At 35.6% G+C, this 24359-nt stretch overlaps 1 protein-coding gene across 1 annotated transcript in view; it reads left to right on the plus strand.

Annotated features, from left to right (window-relative positions):
* The window catches only part of LOC126416505 (CCR4-NOT transcription complex subunit 6-like), a 140272-nt gene extending 126611 nt beyond the window's left edge, over positions 1 to 13661 (plus strand). Inside the window, exon 8 of the mRNA XM_050084246.1 lies at positions 7202 to 13661. Coding sequence (XP_049940203.1) covers positions 7202 to 7281 — 80 coding nt within the window. The 3' untranslated portion in view covers positions 7282 to 13661. The remainder of the gene's footprint in view (positions 1 to 7201) is intronic.
* Positions 13662 to 24359: the final 10698 nt, after the last annotated feature.

Below are 24359 nucleotides of genomic sequence, written 5' to 3' on the forward strand. Positions count from 1 at the left end.
GGAAACTGGGGTGATAAAAAACTTTTTTTGGTGTTTATATTTTCCGTAATATCTTTCTCTTGGACACCGACAGCTTGTATGCATCTGCTTTCCTTCATGTAAATGTTTCCGTTCCCTATAGAGCTACCTGGAGGAGTACACTTCAATGTAGTCCGATTTTAAAACTTCTCTGGACAGTTCTACTGCACAGCACACCCCAGTAAACAAAATATGCTCTATTTGCTTCTGCAATCCTGGCCTAATCTCAATTTCCATTCTGTTCTGTTTGTTAAAGATGCTTCCCAAATATTATATGTGCCTACTCTTTCAGAAGTGAATTCATCAACTGTCAGTAGGGTACCATAATTGGGTACATCGCTCAAGACCATATTCTCTTGTTTTCCCGTTGGATTTGTAATCCTGTTTTCCTTGCAATATTTTTGTTAGGTTTGTCATGAACTGCAGCTCCTCTTTGTTGTTGCTTATCAGAACTGTGTCGTCTGCATATATGAGCCAATTTATTGTATTATTACCCAGTTTTGTTCTAGTAGGGTTTAATTTTTTCATGTTCTCTTTTCTACAATTAAGATATTGGAGATTATGGGTCTACTCGTCAGAGACAAGTCCTGACTTGAAAATGCTTTGACGTGCTTGTACTGATCGTTACCCTGTAATAGGTTTCTTTTAAACACATGTACAAGACATATTAACTTTTGTGGTAACTGCAACTCTTTCAGAACATTGGCGACTGTACTCTTGTACATGCTGTCATAAGCTTTTTTTAAGTCAACAAAAACCTTGTGAATATCAAAGTTATGTCCCAAAACTTTCTTGGTCACCTGCCTGGGTGTAAAAAAACTTATTTATAGCTGATCTATTCCATCTATTCCCAAAAATTCTGTAACAGTTTCATAGTTATATTTCTCAGTACCGGTACAGGTTTTATATTCATTACTAGCTCTCCTGCTGTTTGATCTTCACCAGAAACATTACTCTTTTTTTTGTTTTTTAATTAGTAATTATATTTCTTCTTTGCTGTGTACTTTGTGTGGTACCTCACATGGAAGAGACTCATTGAGGTTATCACAGTTTAGTATTTCTGTAGGGTACTCTGTCTGTTGTCATTCTACTTCAGTGTTTTTCTTTAGGATCTTTCCCTGTGTGTCTTTAACAAATGTTTCCTTTTTCTTATATTTCTGTGTATTCTTTCTTCACTGTTTAAAACAGTGGAAAATCCAGGATGTTATATAACAACAGTCTTATGAAGAGGGTAGATTGCTACTTACCATACAGAGAAGACATCGAGTCACAGACAAGTGCACTCATGTCACTCCTTCTTCCAAATGTTATCCATCCCCACTGCCACGTAGTCACACCTTTTAACACCACTAAAAAACTGATTCTGACCGTATAATCCTACCTGCCCACAAAGGTTTTACCACTACGGTTTTGAACTAGTGGGATTACCTTGTGGAGGGACTACACCAGGGAGGGACTACACCAGCTATCGGATTTGTCAACCTACAAACACTGCCACAGGGACCCCATTCCAGAAATCCAGTGGGATTTCCGGTCTCTCCTCAAATCCTTAGACCCAAACCAGAACCTTTCCTGAGTCTGTCTCTCTCTCCTCACCCCTACCATTCCCTGTACTCCTACCTTCTGTGTGCTCCCTGAAATCCTTAAATCCAACCACCCAAGATGCTCCTTTCTGGCAGATGACTGTGCTCCCTCTGAGAGAATATCTGCTCTTGTGGACCAACACCTTCAGCTGATTACCCGGAACTTACCCTCCTATAATTGAAGACACCAACCACGTCATCCACTGACACTCTGTGGATCATGTTCCTCTTGCTTGTCACTACTGACGCCATATGTCTTTACACTAACATCCTAATGCCCATGGCTTTGCTGCTATTGAACACTACCTCTTTATGTCCATCTACATCACCCACAACTACTTCACCTTTGAAAGCATCATCTTGCAAATACAAAACAGCAATGGGCACCTTCATGGCACCATCCTATGCAAATCTGTTCATGGGCCATCTAGAGGAATCCCTTCTAACTACCCAGAATCCAGACCTCTCACTTGATGCCATTTTAGTGGTCTGGACTGAGAGTGAGGATATCCTATCCAAATTCCTCCAGAACCTCAACACCTTCTCTTCCATTCATTTTGCCTGGCTGTCCTCAGCCCAGTGAGCCACCTTCCCCAGTATTGACCTCCACATCAGAGATGGCTATATCAGTACCTCCATCCATGTCAAACATACCTATTACCAGCAGTACTTCCGCTTTGATACCTGCCACTCATTCCATGCCAAGAATTCCCTTCCATGAACTCATGGCTGTCACTGTCACACCATCATGTTTGGATCATTTGTAAGATTGATTACCCTGCAAACTTAGGACTAAAGTGCTTTATGTAAACACACTTTTGAAACCTGGTAAACAAACAGTACTCATTAAAGTACCCAGAGACTACAACATCAGTTTGGTAGCCATTTTCCACCTTCAACCTAACCTGTGTTTCAGGGATATTACCAGTCACAATATCAGTTAAAGGCAACCTGAATTAATTTAGTCGAAGGGTAGAGCTCACATTCAGGTAAATATGGGAGGTGTTTTTATGTATGGACCTACAGTCTCCATAAATGATTTCCTTTAAGAAATACTGGAAGGTAAGAAGTGTGATTGTGTGCCTGGTTCCGCCTCTATGGACCTGTTTTGACTCTGATACAGTTTATTATTAATCTCTGTTCAAATAGATGTTAGTATGTGGGTGATTTACTTTCAGTAATTCAGAATCAGTGAAATACTTAAATGTGTAACATTACTACTAGTATGACAAGCATTTAATCCCTACCGCCTCCAGTTCCATTCACTTTCACAGTAGTTACTGTGGTTCATTCTCACTATTATTGTGGTTTGTTCTTCTTGAAAACAACATCAGTTCAGTTAAAATGTCCGTCTCTCTGCATCCTACAAAATAATTAGTGAAAGGGGTATTTGTTTAGATTGTAAAATGTAAGAAACATTATCTTTTCTTGGTTTCAGAGATGGGTGCAAGATGTCGTATATAACTAGTTGTGTTCAGATGGGCGTTATGAAGAAATGTATTTAAATGAGTGCCCATTTTCCTGAGTGGGCAAATCTGTATGACCTGTGGACGAGATGTAAAGTTGCCAGTGTTGTAGAGTGTCAAGCTTCCTTGATATGTGATACTTTGTTTGAAGTCATGTTCGGTTACATTGTAGTATGTATCCTTGCACTGCCATGTACTGTGCAGCTCAGAATGTGCAACTGAGCAGGTACTGACATGGAATGAATGTGGCATATACATTCACAGTATATGTTGACACTTTGCTGATGCTTGGCGACTCCTGACAGGGTGCCTGTGAAGCAGCTGTGCCGTGTTCTTGGAGACAGCTTGATTGAAGAGCTCCATCAGTCATGTAGTTTTTACGTGCTGAAGGACAACTTTGAGAAACAAGTATTTTGAGGAGACATGGCAGTAGTAGGCAAAGATCAGCAAAAAGTGATAATGTGGCTGTGTTTGATTCAGCTACATGTCAGCTGATGAGAAGTTGCTGTATCTCTAGTATCAGCCTTACATTGGTAGGGAGAATAGTACACAATCACAAGTTTCAGTTGTGCCACCTGTCACTGCCACAGGAGCTACATCAAAACAGTTTCAATTGAAAAATTACTTTCTGCAAATGCACCATGAAAAGTTTTGCTCTAGATGCTGTACAAAGTGTTATGTTTTCTCTTTAATTTGTATTCATAAATTATGGTACAATGAACTGCCATAATATGCATTAGTGGGCCACTGAAAATCTTGTGAATATGTGATTTCAATCATCAAAGGAGATGGTCTGTTAATGTGTAGTGCGAAATTCTGGAAGATGAAATCATCAGTCCCTGACACTTTACAGGTTCTCGGACAGGTGATATGTATTGAGCTTCTGTTATTGACAGTTTAGACACTGTTCTTAATAATGCTAGTCTAGGTGTTGGAGGCTGTATGAGGATACAGCAGATATTGCATGTTATGTTGTGCAAGGACTGTCAACAGATTTCCTGTAAGATGGATAGAACACTGTGGTCTTCAGGAATGGCCTGAACAGATACCTGATCTAACGTCAGTAGTAGTAACAGCTTTTTTTGTGATTCAAGGAACTGTGTTCATACCACTGAACCCAGAAGGCTTCAGACAGCACTTCAAGGGTGCTGTCTGCCAAGTTATCAAAGAACTTGTTCTCGGTAATGGTACACTTACATAGCATTGCAGGGGGGGGGGGGGGGGGGGGGGAGTAAGAAAGATGGCCCTCAGATGAAGTTACAATTGTGTGATGATATAGAGCAGTGAAGGGACAACCTGCCATCAAAAAATCAATAAGTAAGAGATAACAAGAAACACATTGTTAGTACATGTTTCCTTCTTTTATCAATGTTAATGCTTGGAACAGTATTCTATGTAGTGGAATCTGTTGTAGATGCCAGATATATATCGCACAGACTGCCTGTACTGATGGTAGTACATGGATACAAATCATACATAATTCTTAATGGTAATTCCTCAGTTGATGAGGATAGAAGTTGTACATCAGTTTTAATCACATATCGAAGTTTTGATCAGGGATCCACATAAGTACGTGATAATTCTAACTGAAGGCTTCAGTGCTCATTTTGCAAAGGAAAAAGAGTTCAGAAAAGTGATATAAATGCGTCCAGTCCACAAAAGGACAAACTGAAATAGAGAGAGAGAGAGAGAGAGAGAGAGAGAGAGAGAGAGAGAGAGAGAGAGAGAGAGAGAGAGAGAGAGACTATGGGATGACTGTGAGCAACGTGAAAATTATCTGCACAAAGAACAAAAAGACACAAAACAAATGGAGACATGGCAGTCACCAAACTTCATGTTAGAAGAGCTTCAAATTGACCATGTAGTCAGTGGAAGCCTCTGCCACCCACTTTACAATAGTTTTCAAAATGAGTAGACATAAAGGTACAGAGAGGAGCCAACATTGATTCAGACCTCTATCTAATGAGAATGGAAGTGAAATCTATTCCTAACAACAATCACAAGACCATACAGTAGTACATGATAGGATGACTGAGTGTCAACCAGGAATTAACAGCTAAACATTAAATAATGAAACCAGAAAATGTTGCTAGTAAGTTGTCAACTAACTATGAGGAGTTAAGAGATGAGCTCTATGTGTGAAAAAATTACATCAGGATCAGCAAGGAAGATGTAGGAAACAGAGGGAGCTTCAGGACAAAAATATTGGGAGTGATGGATTTTTCTGACAAGAAAGAACACGGAGCACTCTTGATAGAAGAACAGGCAAGTGTGAATAAGAGGGTGGAAGAATACTGATGAAAAACAACAAAGCTCAAGAATGTTAAACAGTTGTGTGATCTTAACCCATATGGATTGAAAAAGTGAAATAAAAAAAAAAAAAGTGAAACAAAAGATGCCCTGCACTGCGTAAAGAAGTGTGATATGGTAAATGAAACTGGAACTTAGTAGGTAAGCTTAAGAGCTTCTGTTGTTCTTTAGAGCACACACAACTTTGTAACTGTTTTAGTTCTTGTTTATGTGCTTATCTACTGGTCAGTGCCTATTTTATATGATGAGTTATGATCTTCAGTAATTCCATTTAGGGTCTTCTGACATTGTATGATGATTTTGGCAAGGTTGTCATTTCTTTGTTTTCCTGTGCTTTGCAAATGCTGATTTTTAGAGTGAAATTAGATCACAACATTAAAATAAACAGACATTTAAGTAAGGGTATTTGAGTGACTGCCATTTGTAGATTTTTTTCTGGTATCCAATCCATGATGATTTGTTCCAGAAGCACTAGTACTAACAAATTTCTTCACTTTGATATTGGCTGTTATTTTATGAATTAAAGCTTGGTAGCATCATATTAATTTTCAGCAGATGATTTGTCCTCAGATGACCCTTCGAATATTTGGGCCTCGTATTTTCCTGCTACATAACATTTAACTGTTGACTGCATCAGACAATATTTAATTTTAACACAAATTATTTGCTATGCCCTTCTTTCCTCAGATTAGGTTCAGTTTTCAAGAACTTTAAACAACTGTGAAAAGTACTGTTGCAAACACTGTGTATGGCTTCCAGGAATAAGCCAGATGACAAGTTCAGTTACAGAAAGGCACATTTAAAAGACACTTACAAGTTATCTTTTGGCCACAGCCTTCATCAGAAAAGGAAAGAGAAACACATTTCATTCGCACAAGCAGGCACACCTCATGCACATTGACCGCCAACTCCAGCACCTCGGACCAGAACCTGTATGCAACTTAACATGTCATCTTTACAGTAAGCAGCAATCTATCTTTTCCTTACATTGTTTAGTAACAGTCCAGTCACCATAGGAGTGTGCAGAGCCAGCACTAAACGAAACGGTGGTTGCTGTCAATGCCAATAGCCAATCTTCTGAGCTAATTCTGCGTCTTTGAACATGCAGTTACTTATACAATATTTCCTGGGTGAAATATATAGCACAGACCATGATTTAAGACAAAGTTGTGTATTGATTATTAAAAGCAGTCTTGGAAGAATGTTCCCAACTCCTTTCGTACACTGTTGTCTGCATGCGAATGACCTGTCATTATAAAGAAAAATGACACCTGGTACGAAAATTGTAGCAGAACTGCTGTACCATTTTACAGAATGCCTCAGATTGAAATGCTGATTGAATGGACATACTTGTAAGCTTAAGAGTCAGCTGCAAAAATCTTGCTTGTATTTATTAGAGGAGAATCCAGATCCTAGCTGTAAACATAGGACTTACGATGCATGTGCTGCAGTGATCTGCACCAGAAATCCTCTGCATCTTTCTTTACCTTGAGCTTGATGTTTAAACCATTCAGAGTTTTGCTATTGACTGCACAGTAATGATTAAATGACGTCATGTTACAAAATTTCTTTCAACAGTATACAGTTATAAGTTACTTTAATACTGACAGTGGATAGAGTAAAATAACCACACACTGTACAGGGTAGAAGTCAACTATTAGATGCCATGTAAATGAGACAGAGGATGGATGGCACAAGTTAGTAAAGTGTAAGGGAAAAGTTTAGCAACATTAATGCAGAAACTGCAGTTTTGTAAAAACTAAATCACCTGCATAGCTTCTCTGGGCAATACTTTTCTAGCATTTTGCTTTTTATGAATTCCAGATCACTTTCCACTGCTGGTGGAGCTCGAGATGATCCCAACTGTGCCTCCCTCATCAAACGGCCTGATCTCGCACAGGTAGCAGCAGCCCAGAGTGGTTCCTGCAGGAAGCACTGCCAGTTTGCGGAAGCAACCCCAGAGACTGTGAACCCGTCTTTCATCTCATGCTGCCCACAAAGCTGGAATGAGGCAGCTTTACTTTTATTGAGCAAGGCAACTCCTTAGGCTGCCATATTTTTGAAACTTTAGTTTTAACGTAGATTCAGTTGACATTGGCATGGAATGTTTGCTACAACCACAATTCATTATAATTAGATATAGTGCCCTTCCATTCCTCAAATGAGATTTAAATTTTCACTACTTCAAACACTGGTAAAGTGTTTTGTGTTCCCAAAAACTGCTTTGATTGTTATTTAAAATATAATGTGTACTTTGGACCTTCGTGTTCAACTTCTGTCTGACACCTCTTTGTCTCTTACAGCTTCCATTCACCTCAGTTTTCGTGAAGTAGTGTAACTCTTACCAAAGTTTCTTATATGTGCAGCCTTAAATCATCCGTCATGTGAAAATCAATGTAGTATATGATAGTATTCATACAGACAGATTTTTTAGAGTTGTATTTGAGAATCTATGTGGTTGCATAGTTGAGATGTAACTGTGACTGAGTCATCAGATGAATAAAACCCTTTGGGTATCATGTTGCTCATCTATAGGAGGTTTTAAAAATGAATGTGGATATGTAAGGTGAAATGGAAGTTTTTACATAAACAGTGATTTCAGTAAGTGTGAGAATGAGTATCCTATGAAGTTTGTTTAATTTGTAAACCACAGAATTAACAAGCATTATACCTATCCTCCCATGTCCTGTTCCTCTATCCACACCCCTCCACCACTGCCCCCTTTTAATGTTGCTTGTCTGTTGTCTAAAAGTTTGCTTTGAGCTTGTGCAATAGTGGTTGACATTGAAGATGACTTTCCTTGATGTCAGCTAATTAGCACTTTGGCAGGTATAAGTTGAGTCTTGTTTTATAAACAGTGTTATTTCCTCTCCTATACTGTAGTATGATGTGACCAATTAAATTTTTCATTTCATTTTACATTTCAGTGAGCAATGTTTTATGTACATTTTTTGTGTAATGAGAGATAATGTCACAGTTATTTTTAGATGGCTTTATTCCTTTTAAGTTTGCATATTTGATATTTATGCTACAGTGTTGACTGTGAAGTATGTGCTTCCTAATTTATTAATTTGGTAAAGCATAGGCATTGAATATGTCTTAATAGGAAATATTAGATACTGTGACATTTACCCTCTGTATGCCTGCAGCATGAGCACAAAGTATATATTGTATTATTAAATTTTAGTTTGATCTCAGTGTACTAAAGACAGATACAATGAGTTGCTATGAATGTTGGAACTATTTTATGCTTGTTTAGGTTATTAGAGATAAATTATTACTTTTGTCATGTTTACGTTCTCATAAAATGTAAATTTGATTACTTAATGGATCCACCATCACAGGAAACATTTTTCACCTAACATATCAATAAATGTGTCGGTTGAAGGCAAGTTGGTGATGAAAGAAACTTTGTATGATGTATCTTGCAACTGTATATCATTAATGATTATGGCAGTTACAAAGCAGATTGAAGTTAATTTTTCTATTTTGAATATAAATTTCTGGAATGATGTCAATAGTTATGACAAAACATGTACACTATGTCACATTGTATTGGGATAACAGTTTTGTATACAATTTAATTTTTGAAGTTTTTCTTCTGTTTACATTAATGTCATATGTATAATGAAGTGAATGTTTGTTTGAGCATTGTCCAACAGTGTCTTTGCATGACTTTCTTTGTTTGGAAAGTATTTGTTAAAATCCATAGTATCTGTAGTGTGAACATCCCATACGGAACTGTTTACTTACTGTATACATTTTTATGGGGTATTCACTGTGTGTTCTGATACTAACTGGCCAAGAATGCTTATGATGATAAATGTTCTACGAATTGCAAAAAGAAAGAAAAAAAGAATTGATGATATTTTTGTGTCAGGGACCATCATTCTATTCAACGAGTGTTCACTGAAAGATAAAAGTTACTCCACATTTCCCTCTTAGTTCTGCAAGAATGTGCTTGAAATTCATATTTTTGGACACATTCTTTTTACTGTACAATATTTTTTAGTGATTTAAGGTGCTTGATGTACAAAAGTTTTTAAATTAAGGATTTTTATTAATTTCAAAATATTTGTTTTATTGTTTCTTTTACATTGACATTACTTTTCCTGTAACATTGTACCAAAACATTTATTAATATGATGTTTTATATTCCAGAATTTTTGTCACAGTAAAAAGTTATTGTGAGATTACAACTACTTAGGATTATTTTTATGTAGTCATGTAATAAAAAACCAGTATTTGTTAATTAAGGTGAATGGAGTGATGATTGGAAAAATAGTTCATTGCTACATTATGTTGTCAGATAAAGTATCTTCTTACACTAGTGCTCCACAAAAAGTTGTAAATACATTATGACAAAACTGTAGGGAAGATGTCTGATACTGTGTTCCAGAACACAGTGTTATGTTATCTTTATTCCTTTTCTCAGGCTGTGTTTATTAAGTAGTATCTGCTGATGGTTTTGTTCACCGTCATAAAAGAATGTGATATTCATTTACATTTTATCAACTACAGAAGTAACTTTGACCTCCCCCACCCACCCCACCCCACCCTCGCCCACCCCAAATTCCATCCCTCAAATCCCAAATTCCACCCTAACCCATCCCCCATCTCCTTCATCACCTTTTTTTCTAATTTGTGTTGAGTCAACAGTCGTAGATTTGTGCAGCACATTAAATCAAACTGTCATGCAGAGTTTTTATATTAGTTATTTGAAAGCTCTCATTAAATTAGATTATAGTTCAACATGAAGTATTTTTCCAGTCTTACCAGAGAATTGTATGTGTGCTGCCTTTCATTATCAAATAGTGAATTATTTTAAGATTAGAACTTAAATTTAGTGGTCTTCAGAGAGGATACAGTTAGAAGAGCCTTATACCTGTATAAATGTCTTACTCTTAAGAGTGCTACTGAGTTACCATAGATTACTGCCTCTGCTAGACCTGCTTGCTTGTCTGGATCAAATCTTTGGTATTCATTCACATTTGCTGTAAGTATGTTGGATACTTACAGCACAGGGCATTTGTGAAAGACTCTTAGAAAATGTAGTACTGATAACAACATAGAAACCCTAAATATTTAATTTCACTGTGTCTACCTATGTGAATCCTTCACATGTAGGCCACAGTATTGATTGATGTGTGGTAAGAACTCTTATTTGCAGGCTTAGATCTGGTCCGTGTGCTTCTATGTATTTTTTTCAGTATGATAGTATTTATAGATCACTTTCAGTAGGGCATCCTGAAAATGATGAAAATTTGAATGTTTAAGAAAAGACACGGCCCCATGTGCAATTTGCTTTGTGAATGTAGAAATTCCTGTTTCACCTTGACCAGAACCGAAAGGATTGTTGACATCTGAGGAAGACAAAAAAGCACTCAGTTTTGTTGAATACACATTAGACTGGTGCTGCAGCCATCTCCTCAGATCCCTAATAGCAGTAGGAATCTCACGCATTTGCAGAAAGTTTGCTAATGAAGGGGCTTTACAGTAATATTAATGTAAGCCTGTTTTCCTGATGACATGAGGTAATTGACACAGTTTTTTTTTTTAATCGCCCCTTGCTCCTAAGTGTTGCACTTAAAACAGCATTTATGCTCCACTTACCATTTTTCACAACTCCACACAGCACTGCCTTCATTTAACGTGTGATATTTTGTTCAATCTTGAATTTCTGATGTATCAGGTCTGCAGGCAGAGCATAACAAGTAAGAATTCCAACAAAGAATAGACTGCTGAGTTTTATTAGCCCAAGATTACATCAGTTTTCATGTTTTATAAAACTGTTATTTTTGTGTTAAGACCACATAGTGACATTAATAGTGCATGAATTGAGAGAGCAGGACAGTAGTTGAAAAGGCTAATGATACACTATGTGTTACAAAGAAACAAATTTTCTCACCGCCTTTTAATATTCATACAAATAAAATATTACATTTGCAAGAACTGGTAAATTACTTTATTCTTGTTTGATAGTGAGAAACAATTTTGTATATGTGTGTTTGCATCAACTGATATAGAAGAGCAGAAATAAATATGTGTGATCAGCAGCACTCAGTACTTAGTATACTACATTGTTTGTTTTTATTGAGTGTGTGCAGACAAAAGTGCTTTCATATGTGGTATTAATTCATAGGACAGATTTTGTATTAGTAGGTAAGGGTAGTGTGATATGTTAGAACTTAATACAATTTTAAATTTCTGTGATAAGTTTTTCCCTGTGGGTATTAGAGCCAGTCAGCTCAAAATATTCTTTGTCTCTCATATGAGCAGTGGAAATGTGTGCCTGTATGCTATTGAGATCAAATGTTATTTTTAATTACCAATCTGAGATACAAAGACATGTTGAAAAGTCACTGTAAATTTTAGGGAAGTGGTTGTTTCATGCTTAAGGTGTAATATAGTTTATCTTTGTCATAAAATAGATAGCTATCACCTGACATGTACAGAAGGGAGTGACATAAATTACTGGTATAGATTGTAGAGTACATTACCTGAGTTTTCCCATGTATGAATGTCCTTGCTGAAGCAGTGGATGGGGTGGAAAAAAGAAATGTGTTTGTTGCAATAGTCACACAAAGCCTTTGTGGAATACACACATTTATGCCTTTTCTTTGTGACCATTCCTTTATTGTGTAAAAAAATCAAAGATTTTAGAGCACAATAGTCTTCCTTGATGTGTTGTGATCTACTATCATTCACCTCGTTATGTTCTAGGTGACTGATGACGTATTCTCCTTTTTTCCTCCATTGTGCTTACTTAATCACAAATTTCCCGTGACAATAGTGTAGGACTGATGTACATAATGAGTATTTACAAGAACAATAACAAAGTTAAAAATAGTACTTTAAAATCTATTTTTTCTTTTGTTTTATATGTGCAATTTTGAAATGTAAACTACTTATTGTACAGATCAAATTCTGAATGCATATAAACATTTCTCACATAACATGTCTTGTGTATAAAACAACTGCTTCCCCTAGCTACTTAATGTCAAATAATTGCTGTTTATTTTCAGATCACTGTCCATCGCAGCCCCCATATCACTACTCATTTTTCTGCTACTAATCATTTTTGTTTGTAAGTCACATAAAAGATAAGTACTAAAAGCATTGTACTTTATAATAGTTGAAAAATCTAAAAAGTAAAATATTTTATTTTCAAGGAAAGACCACATTATTTCATTTGTGCGTAACAGTACCAATGCTATTAAACGTTCCCTTTATATTTACTTATATGAATTACTTTGAATCTACCTTATTGTTAAGTCAATATTTTGGAAACTCAGATCTGTATTGTTCTCACTTTTTGGTTGCCTTGTCCAAGACATTTGTCAGATTAATGTCATAATTCTAAAAGTGCTTTAAAATAATCAGTTATGTACAATTTCTGCATGATTTTAGCCACCTTCCTCCCAACAGCTCTGGAACCTCACTATCTCATTGCTGGTGCAGGGTGTAAACAAGTATTCTGAAACTGAAACCATTATTTTGCTCTTTACTGAGTACCAGCCTCTGAATGAAAGTACTAATTTCAGAATTTCAGTTTAATTTTTTCATTAATAGTGATAAATGTCTTTCCAGACTGGCTCTCACCCCCCCCCCTCCCCCCTCCCCTGCCCCAATCACCACCACCACCACCACCACCACCACCACCACCTTGGGTTGATTGTCAATGTATTTTACCAAGCACATTGATTTATGTTCTGTCCGTATTTAAGTTGATTTGATGTTCTATATCCAAAGTTTCTTCATATTATATGGGAAATGGCTGCAACTTTAAGGAGTGTATTTAATTATTGGAGACGTTTTGTACCTGACTGAGAAACATAAGATAAATACACTGTGTATTTTCAGTATAATTTGTATGTCTTCCCAGTGAAGTTGGTGCAATATCCTCATCTTGTCTTGACATCATCTTCACAGAATGCATTGTGCAACTGTGAAGCCTGTAACATACTAGCTGCTCCCAGATCTTCATTATGGTGGTCATTACATGTTCATGAATATTAGTACAGAGCAAAGAGAATGTTGCTACAGTTAGGAAGAAAATATCTTACATCCATCACCATAAATAATATACTTTCTATTTCATTACTTACATACATTTGATGCAAACTGTAGTTATAATTGACTTAACTGATGTACTTTTCTAAGGAAGACCAGCTGTTAAAATTGTAACCTGTTCCAGATTACTTTGCTATTAATGAGTCATGTCATGGAGAATTTTGGTAGAGACTTATTTTTTAATAAATATTTGCTTATTATAAACCACCAATTGATTTGGATTTTACTTCTTAGTCACTTGCAGGGTTTTTTAAAAAATCGTGTACCTAATTATATAAATTTTGCCATAGTAAAGTCACTATAAGTACACATTGCAGATAACCTGGAAATGTATGTAATGGGACTTAAAATCATAATGACTCAATACATGTGCTCAGTGTAGCCTGATATACCTGAAGAATTATTATAATATGCTGGTCGATTGTTGCTAATGATCAGATGCTGTTCAGCACCATACCTTCATAAGTTACTGGCTAAACATGTACTCGTTGGTCCATCAAAATATGTGTTTATTTTACGAACACTATTTTTGAAGAAAAATAGTTATTATTAAAGACTTCAAGAACTTTGAATAAAGAAATAATACTTATTGAAGACCTACAAGTGTTAGACTTGTTTCAGAGAAGAAAACATGTAGCATATATTGCACTTATTGAATAAAGTAATTCTACATGTAGCTGTTAAAAATATTTATTGCAACTGCAATTTTGACACATGGCCATTATCAAGAATTGTGAGAAATTATAGCCATCACTACAACTTCAAGTTGTGACATTATGGAACAGCAGGCTGAAACCAAATACTTGTGGTGATATAAATTGACCCACTGTTCCACATACCATGTGAGCACACACATTAGTTAGTACATTGTACATCAGAAAGCAAACAAATATCCACAATATACATTTGAAGAGCAGTGCCATTGTAGTCAAATGTGGCGGTGGGATTCTGATAGCAGGTTATTGTAATCCAACTGTTACATTGACAACATGAGCATTGTACTTCATTGTGTATTGTGGGTGTATTTTTTGTTGATGGTTACTGCTAGTGTACTAACTATGATGTGTCTGTTCCCATTGTATGTGGAACAGTATATATCACCACAAGTAGGTGTATTTGGTGTCAGAGAGCTAGGAACTATGTTCCAGCATGTCACAATTTAATGATGTAATCTGGGCTGTAATATCTCAGAATGCTTGACAATGAGCAAGTGTCAAACTTGCAATTACAATACATATTTGTAACAGCCATGTGTAGAATGACTTCATTCAATAATTGCACTAAGGCTGAGGACCCGGCCCTCATCAAAATTCTGTCTCACATTGTAGCCTACTTTTGAATCCTTTATGAGCACATTGTTACTGGTTGTTTTGTGCAGCAATAACCTTCATAGTGATTACTTTAGCATGTTATTCCTGTTTACATATCTGTAAATAAAGGCAAGCAAATTAACCAGCAGTTAATATCATTTATTTTTATTGACAGACCCTGTAAGATTTTCATCTCATTTACTTTTTAGAGGCCAAAAGGGTTGTCTGACAGATATATTAAGGAATTCATCTTTTTCCTTCTTGAAATACAGTTTTTGCTTTGTTGATTTTTGTCCAAGAGAATGAGATTTTCAAAAGATTGTGGGTGCAGCACATTATTAGTGGATACTATAGAGATCATATTGTATAACATTAATTACTGAAAGTTTTGAGTACCAGTATGCTGTTCATAATTCTTACTGTACTTGAAATACTTAAGCCTTCATATTCGGAGTGCAATATCTATGACAGGTGAATTTGCAATTACAACCTAGTTCCTTCCCACTGTGTTACCATTTCATGTTTTAATTGGTTTGGGCTACTAGGAACAACATGAAATAACTTGTGCCTTCTTTCTTTTCACCTTTCTTTCTTTCCAGTAATTTTTCATTCGTTCCCTATGTTTTTCTCATCTTTCTTCTGTTCCTATTGCACCTATCTTTTTCTTTCTTTTGTCTTGGAAGCCTGTGAAACGTTTTTTCTTTTGCTGTGACCATTCTGTCCTATTTCTTCCTGTATTATATTCATTTCTCTCAGGTCTGCTTTAACTTCCATTATCCCATGCCAGTGGTGTTTTTGGGCATCTGTCAAAAGAGGTAAATTCTTTTTGTTGTCCTCTTTTTTAACTAGCATTTTTAGGTGTCCTTAGAGTACAACTCTTGTCTTTCTCATTGTGTCTTATATTGGTTCTGTTTCTTCATTAACTTCTTTCCTACTTTCTAATTTCCATTTCCCATTCTCAAGACTTTCCTAATTATTTTTCTTTCCCTCATTTCTATTTCACATAATTCTTTAGCTTTATTCAGTGAGAGCCAAGTGTAAAGGCATTCTCATTTAATGACAGTGTTTTAGTGCCAGAGTTTTGCATTTATGGAAATAAATTTCTTGTTATGCAGGTTTTTTCTTAGTTGGAAAGCCAGATCCATTTTAATTGTCATCACTAAGATAGCTTCTTTGTCCAAAGCATTTGGTTGTATTATTTCACCTAGGTATTTAAATTCGGTAATCTCTTTTGTTTTCCCATAATCGGTTTCCATGTGTTTTGATGCCTTCTTCACATCTATCATATACTCTGTTTCTTCAAAAGTTATTTATAGGCCTGCTGTGGAGGTGCCTCTTGTAGGAGATTTAACTACATTGATGCATGTTGTATAGCTTCTCATAAGATGGCAAGATCATTTTCAAAAGTCAGGTAGCCAAAACTCAGATTATGCTCTTTTCTCCCAGTTGTGATGATGTAAATTCCTTTTGTTCTTTTCATCCATTCCCTTATTACCTTGTATAGTACAAAATTGAACAGCAGTCTTGGATGTCTTCCTCAATTAGTGATACCTCTTTTTTTTTTTTTTTTTTTTTTTTTTTTTTTTTTTTTTTTTTTTTTTTTTTTACTACCCTTTTGATTTTTACCCCTTTTGTTATTTGAAGTTGACAAAGTTTTCATTCGATTTGATGGAGTACCATTTCTGAAAGGCTCATTTTTTAAGCAGTAATGCCTTTTCCCACTGTTCATTCCACCATCTTTGCTTTTTGTGTCTTTGGAGTGGTGCTATTTCAAGGGCCATTTTGACTTCTTACATTATACTAGTTTTCTCTCTAAGTCCTTGGATGATTCACTTAAAAATTTAATTTTGTGTTACTTAGTGTGTCTTTTATGATCGCTACTGGTTTGTTGTCAGTTCCAAACTCTTTTAAGGTGTTGAATAATGTTTCCCTGTCAGCTGAATCATATGTCTTTTTGAAGTTTACAAATGTTATATAAATGCTTGTGGATTTCGTTCTTCTATACCTGATTATAAATTTCAGATTTGAAATCTGTTTTATGCAGGAGTGTCCTTTCCCATACCCTCCTTGGTACTCTCCTAATTGCTGATCCAGCTGACTTTTCAGCCGGTTTTATAATGCTTCTAAAGAACTTTGTGAATCACTGGAATATGGAAAGTATATGTAGTTGCTGGGGTCAGTTTTCTCATATTTTTTTGTGGCTTTGGTGAATTAATGCTGTTTACGAATCTACTGGTTGTCCAGACTTTTTGAAGGACTCCATGTAGCCTCTTGACTTGTTCTAGCACCTGGTATTTTTCACATTTCAGCAGTTATTGAATCATTCCTGAGGGCCTTACCATTCTTCAAGTCTTTAATGATGTTTTGGATTTCATCAATGTTCGGAGGTTCTGAGTTTGTGTTAGCGCATGTTGGATTTTGTTCTAGAAATTTTACTCTTTCTTGCTCTCAATTTAGCAACTTTTTGATATGCTTGCTAATATTATACAGTATTCTGGTTGCCAAGGGCTAATTTTCAATCTTCATTTCTGAAGCACACATTAGGTATTTGGAAAGTTTGGAGACTTCGTTGAAAAGTTTTATTTGAGTTTCTGGTATTGCTCTTTCGGAAGTTTTCCTCAGTTAGTGATAGCTTTCTTTTGTCTGTATTTATAGTTTTTGATGTTTGAAGTTGATAAGATCTTCATTTGGCATGGTGGAGTAATGCTTTTGATAGGCTTGTTTTTTAACCAATAATGCTTTTACCCTGTTCATTCCACCATCTGTGCTTTTTGTATCTTTTGAGTGGTGCTATTTCAAAGGCCATTTTGACTCATTTTGTTTATGGAATGAATTTGTTTTTATTGCGGTTAGACAGTGATCTGATTCTATATTTTCACACTTTCTAATTTTCACATTCATGATTTCTTTTTGATTGTTAAAAGATACAGCTACATGGTCAATCTGTAATTCTCCTAGATTTGTATTAAATGATTTACAAATTTTTTGTTTCCTCATCAGTTTCTTAAAATTTGTGGGCATTGTTGATGCCTCTGCATAGTTGTATTAGTCTTTCCCCATTTTTATTTATTATTATTATTATTATTATTATTATTATTATTATTATTTTATACTCTCCAACAGTTTTCCTGAACTTTCTGTCTTTTGCAGTCTGTGCATTGAAGTTCCATGATTAAAATTTAATATTCTTCTGTGGAATCTTTGATAGTTTATATTCCAGTGAACCCTAGGAGCTTTAAACTTTTTCCGGATTCCTTTTCTTGTCTTTGTTAATGGAGGATGATAGTTTACTAAGGTGTAAAATTTATTTTCATATCATGAGCAAGAACTGAGAGCCGTGCATTTGTGGGATAAAAATGTATGACAAAGTTTTCTGTTGTTTTTACCGTAAAGAAGACGCTCAAATTGCAGAAAGGCACAATTAAAAGACACTCACATAAAGTTTTCAGTTACACGCGCACACACACACACACACACACACACACACACACACACACACACACACACACACACACACGGCCACCAACTTCAGCATCTTGGGCTGAAAATACGTTCCTATCTGGAGTTTCCATTGTTTGATTTTCTTTTGTTTTGATGATGATGATGATGATGATGATGATGATTATGATTATATCATCATCATCATCATCATCATCATCTACATATGCATCTATACTTTGCAGGCCACTGTGAAGTGCATGGCAGAGAATACATCCCACTATACGAGTATTATCATCCCCCTATGCCTCCCTCACACGTCGCTATTGTTTTAGAAATGCATAGTTTAGAAAATTTGTTGGAAAATTGATGTCTGTAGCCTTATTGCTTAATCTGTATTCACTGCCTTCTCATTCTATGTGTACACCTCACTTTTTACTCTAATCAATATACGAGGGCTATACAGAAAGTAGGGAATGTCTTGGCATTAATAAAAATAAAAATAACTGAGTATAAGAAATACATTTTATTATATACATCTGAAAGAGCAACTGACATACTACTTTTCCACAGTCACCAAACACGTTGAGGCACTTATCATAGCGGTGGACAAGGTTTGAAATACCTTCGTCATAAAACACACACACACACACACACACACACACACACACACACACACACACACTGAGACTTCAGCCAGTGAGTCACGCCAGCCTGGAGTTCTGTGTTGTCATTGTTTTTAACTGCTCTTCTAAGGCTGTGCAAAGTTTGACAGTACCGGGCACAATATATGGTTGCTCCACATTCGAGAAAATCAATAAGAAGCACACCTTGCATATCCCAAAACACTGTCACCATCAACTTTCTTGCTGACAAGGTTTGCAAACATTTTCTTGGTTTTTGGGTGTACCTTGTGCGTCCCCACTCCATGGACTGTAATTTTGTCTCGCAATTTGTGTGTTTCACCCAAGTCTTGTCACTGGTTATGATTCGATCCAGTAATGAATCACCATGTTTGTGGTAGGCCTCCAGAAATGTCCATGTTGCTCCCATTCACCGTTCTTTATTCTGCTCTGTAAGCATTTTGGGAATCCATCGTGCACAAAATTTGTGGTAGCCTAGCTTTTGAGTGACAATTTCTAACAACAAAATCTGTGAAACTTGTGGAAAAGATTATTGTGAAGTATGGTTTTCATGAATCATTTCATCAACTTTAGCGACAAGATCGTCAGTCACAATGCTTGGGCATCCACTCCTCTCTTTATTGTGAACATTGGTTCGGCCATTTTCAAACCAAATGCACCATTTCCGGGCGGAATATTCACTCATTACTTTGTTTCTGTGCACTTCGCATAGTTCACGATAAATTTCTATAGATTTTAGGTTTTTTGCAAACAAAAACCATATCACAGACCACACCTCACAACTGGTGGGCTTTTCACTTGCAGCACACATTTCAAATTCGAATATCAGAAAAACCAGACGTGCAGAGACGTTCATGCTGTGACGGATGGATGCCGACTGAACTGCCGAGCAAGCACATACCAAAATATATGCTATTGGCACATGCCTAACGTCAGACAGAAACGTTCCCTACTTTCTGAATAGCCCTCGCATTTCAGTACCACACAAATATGATTGATCATAGATGGAAGAGAATTTTCCCAGTATGTGCATTTTGTGAACAAAGATTGAAAAGGATGAGTTAGGTTGCTTGTGTTTGGAAATGCCTAAATATTATCAACTGAAGCATGTAGTGATATGTATACCTAAAATTTTATAAATGACTAGTGCCATTTGTAAGTGTGTGAAAGAGAATTGTTGATTTTTAAGCTTCAATAAATTTGCAGTTGATATTGGTGGTTACTAATTACATCTCTTATTTCAGACATCAAAGAAAGAGTTTCTTTACACATCATTAACGGCCTCTTGGATTTGTAATTGGCTTTGTCTGTCACCAAAGAAAATCTATTTAAATAAATTATAATGGTATTGTGAAATAGTGTTTGGAAACCACTCACTGTTCACTTTAATGTGATTGAAAGGACATTACTTTTTGTACAGTGTTGAAAAATACTGAGACAAATCTTTTCTGTGAGGGATTGTGCAAATATTGGTAGTGAATTACTTGGAGGCGATGGGTTTATTATTTGATCAGTTTTAATTCTCTTCATTAACACATTGTCATCAAAGATGCCTTAAATAGTTTTGCAAGTCAGAAAATGTATTGTCAGTGTACTAAAAGAGCATGTTTTGGTCATATGCATAATAACATGAAGTTTTAAAGCTCCTTCATTATCTCTCTCTTAAGTCTAAAACTATCTGCTACATGGCAGCTGTATGGTTGGGATTCATTTTGAGCATCATTTTCTTCAAGGTGTTTAATAATTCCGCATTTCTTCATATGCTTTCTCTTACTGTTGTTTAAGTGTGAAATCTAAAATTCTTCTCTTTCCTCTGAGCATTATGAACATGTAGTGTTTTTTGAGTTGCTTTATGGCATCCAAGAGCACAATTTGGATTCCATTTTCGTTACCCACTTGTCTGTCTCTACTCTTTAGATCTCACCCTAAATATAGTTAAACAACTGATGGACACCTTACACAATTTTAATATTAACAGGATGTGAACAAAAATAAGATTCAAGAAGTACAGATGTGACAGACAATTGCAAAATACTAAAATTGTGATGCAATGTGGGCTTTGTAGCAGAAGCCAAGAGCAGCAATTCAAAACAGAGAAAATTAAATTTCAACAGAAACGATATTATGCGTATTCCATCTGTTATGCTATATGTGAATTTGTGGGTGACAAATGTTTAACAACAGTTATGTCAGTACAATTAAATTAAGCAAATGAGAAGCATCGTTAATGTGGAGGAGGTGACTTTATCATTTAATCAGTTTATTTCTCAGCAGCAAAAATGTTAATGTCATCAAAGACATTTAAGTAGTTTTGTGAAATGAAACTGTAATGTCATTGTGGTAAACAGACATGTTTTGGATGATGCACTTTTTAATGAATATAAGATTGAGGAGTTTTTAGTGATTGCTCGAACTATTTCTAGACATAGACAACTAAGAGCAGTTATAAAACAAATTGCATTTCAAAATACTTTTGTTTGTATATGAAACATGAAGTTTTTAATGTGGAGTGTGTTTTGTATTGATGTTACTATGTGGCCACACATGATTTGTGACACTTTTTTTTCTCTCTTTCCAGTCAAGACATGAACTTGGTGTTTACTATCCCCAACAAGTTATGTTTATATTTTTATGAGAAAAATTTGACTCTTTGTAGCCCAGTGCATAGACAATTTTAAATTTTAACAAAAGATAACATTTATGTTTACATCCAAAGGCCTTAGAGTATTTTGGACTGTAACGTGTCTTTTCTTTCAGTGATAGCCTACATTAATACTTACATACTAAAATTGCCGTAATATGTTGTGCATCTTCACTTATTGTGCATTAGTTTCAAATCATGTTTTAATAAACATACTTTTGCAGTTAATTTAAGATGTTAAAGTGTCAGTATAAAAGTGTGATGCAAACTATCATCATCTTGCTGCTTTTGGTTGACATTTTATGTATTTATTGCAATTTCTTGTTTTTGCTCATTTTCTTCATGCCAGTTCTGCCTCTAATTTTCTGATACTTTAAAGTATGTATAAGGTGTATCTTTAAAATATCGTTAGGGTAAATCGATTGACAGAAATTGGATGTTATACTTCAAAAATATTTTTACAGAAGAAGCCTAGATTACATTGATTCACTAGTTGGAAATAGATATGGTAAACAATTAAAAGAGTGCTGGGTGTATTACTTACTTGTTATATAAACCATTTTAGTCTTTACCCGTGTAATAATTTTCCATCTTACTTTTTTATTAACAATATTAGGAATAGCATAGATTGCTACTCACTGTAACGATGACCCACTGAGTTGCAGAATTCTGCTTGGAGCTGCCAGTGGAGATGGCCACGTGTGCATGAAGTGTGCTTGCCTGTGGGATGTGTGTATGTTTTCTTTGCTGAGGAAGGCTTTGGCCAATAGCTACATGTGTAACTGTCTTTTTGTTGTGCCTTTCTGCTACTCGATGCGTCATCTTTATGGTGAGTAGCAATCTATCCTGTTCTTAATATTGTTGTTATTCCAACATGGAGTTTCCATTGTTCGTTGTTTGTTTTTGGTCTCCCGAAACACAAACCTCTTCATCATAACACTACTGCTTTTCTTCACAGCTTGGACAAGGGTGAGTACTTAGTATTCACCTATAAGATGCCTTATGTGAAACCAAGAGACAGAACAATGTCCACCTTGTCAAAAGTGTCATATTCTGATAATCATTTGTGTTTATTCTTTGGGATGATTGTGGAAGATACTTAAAGCAGTGTGAAGTTACCATTTTGTAGTACAAACTGAAACAAGTTTTGCAGAGCCTATATATGCGTAGTGTGTATACATAGTACAGGAAGTAAACATTTCTCATTCTTTGTGTGTTCTCTTCAGTGTTATATTTGAGTCACCATACATACTTATTGCAGTGTGTAGAAGTAGAATAGTTCTTTTATGTATGAGCTGCTTAGGTGTTTTTGCTCACAAGAGAGTTAAGATTCAACTGCTTTTCCACTGTGATCAAACAAGACTCTGTCTGTTACATAAAGAATTTTCTACAAATAAAACTTTGTCTGTTACATAAAGAATTTTCTATGTCTTCTTTCATTTGCTATCATTTTTAAAGTATTGTTGACTTAATCAATGAAGAGTAAATTACATTTACTACCTGAGAGAGAAACAGGAAGATTTTGCTTCACACTGTAGCATCAATTAATGAAGGTAAATTCTGCATTTAGAGACAGCTATTGTTGAATCAGTCATCTGCTTTGTACCTATGATTTTAAAAATTTCAGATGGTAGCTGTACCGTTTGCTGATTTGGTCTTGTTTGTTGTTTCAGTAGTCCATTGAAATCTTATCACCATCATAATTTATAAAATTCTCATTGTGTGATAAAAGAAGTATAAGATGGCTCAGTTTCATACCTACAGTTCCTAGGAAACTATGACTGTATGGTAGTACAGATTCTTATGAACAATTCAGTGGAGGAAAATTACACACTCTGTTGGCACGTAGGATCAAAGCTAGGCAACCCCCCCCCTCTCTGTCTCTCTCTCTCTCTCTCTCTCTCTCTCTCTCTCTCTCTCTCTCTCTCTCTCTCTCTCTCCCCCTCTCTCCCTCTTTCTCTCTCTCTCTCTCTGTTGACTGGTGAGAGATTTAAAAGTGTATGGTGAGAGTTTTCCAGTCCTCAGTAAGATCTTTGGTCTCTGCATTTTTCCAAAAAATGTTTCGTGATGTACATCTTTTTGTTACAGATTCTAAAACTTGGACAGATCCTTTCCTTTTTTAATGCCATCTGTGTCATGTGTTCAGACATCAGTAATCATTCTCATTTCTTTATTATATTGAGGAAAACACTTTAAAAGATACAAAGTACTGGTTTTGCACTCACAATTTATAAATCAGTCAGGAAATTTTAAACGTTATTAGTCTTCAGTCTGATTTTTTGCAGGAAAATTCATATCAGAGTTCAGTAAATGATAGACCTTGTACGTACAAAAACACATTTGTAAGAAAATGTTTTATGTAAGATTGGTAAACAAAATCTGGGGGTTGCCACAGTGCATATGAAGACAGTATTATAATTTATAAATTAGTAATTAATTTAATAAAGGTGGTGGTGTTATTTCTTCAAACAGATTTGTCGAGGACGATTATGATGTCTCACTCTTCCATTCATTGTGTCGCTATTGTACTCTGATACTGTGGCATAAGGAACAGAACTTATGGCATAAGAAAACACATTTCTCAGGTTGCCAAGATGTTGATTATTAAGTGGAATCTCTTAGTACGAACTTTACAAAGATAAGTGAACTTTACTTTCATTCAGTTTTTGGAGGTTTTACATAAAAGAGCATGTAAGCAAAACAAACAGATTAAAAACATTCAAAAAATGATTAGACATCAGTGTGAGAATAATGAAAAGAAAGAGACTGTTTGTTGATCAGATTTGTTGCAACCTTTCCCTGCAGAAAAATGTTTGGTTTGTTACTAGCATCTAAATTGATCCCACTTTAGTTTTGCTGAGAATACATTTCATATG

This window comes from Schistocerca serialis, chromosome 8 (genome assembly GCF_023864345.2).
Source record: "Schistocerca serialis cubense isolate TAMUIC-IGC-003099 chromosome 8, iqSchSeri2.2, whole genome shotgun sequence".
Taxonomy (NCBI): Eukaryota; Metazoa; Arthropoda; class Insecta; order Orthoptera; family Acrididae; genus Schistocerca; species Schistocerca serialis.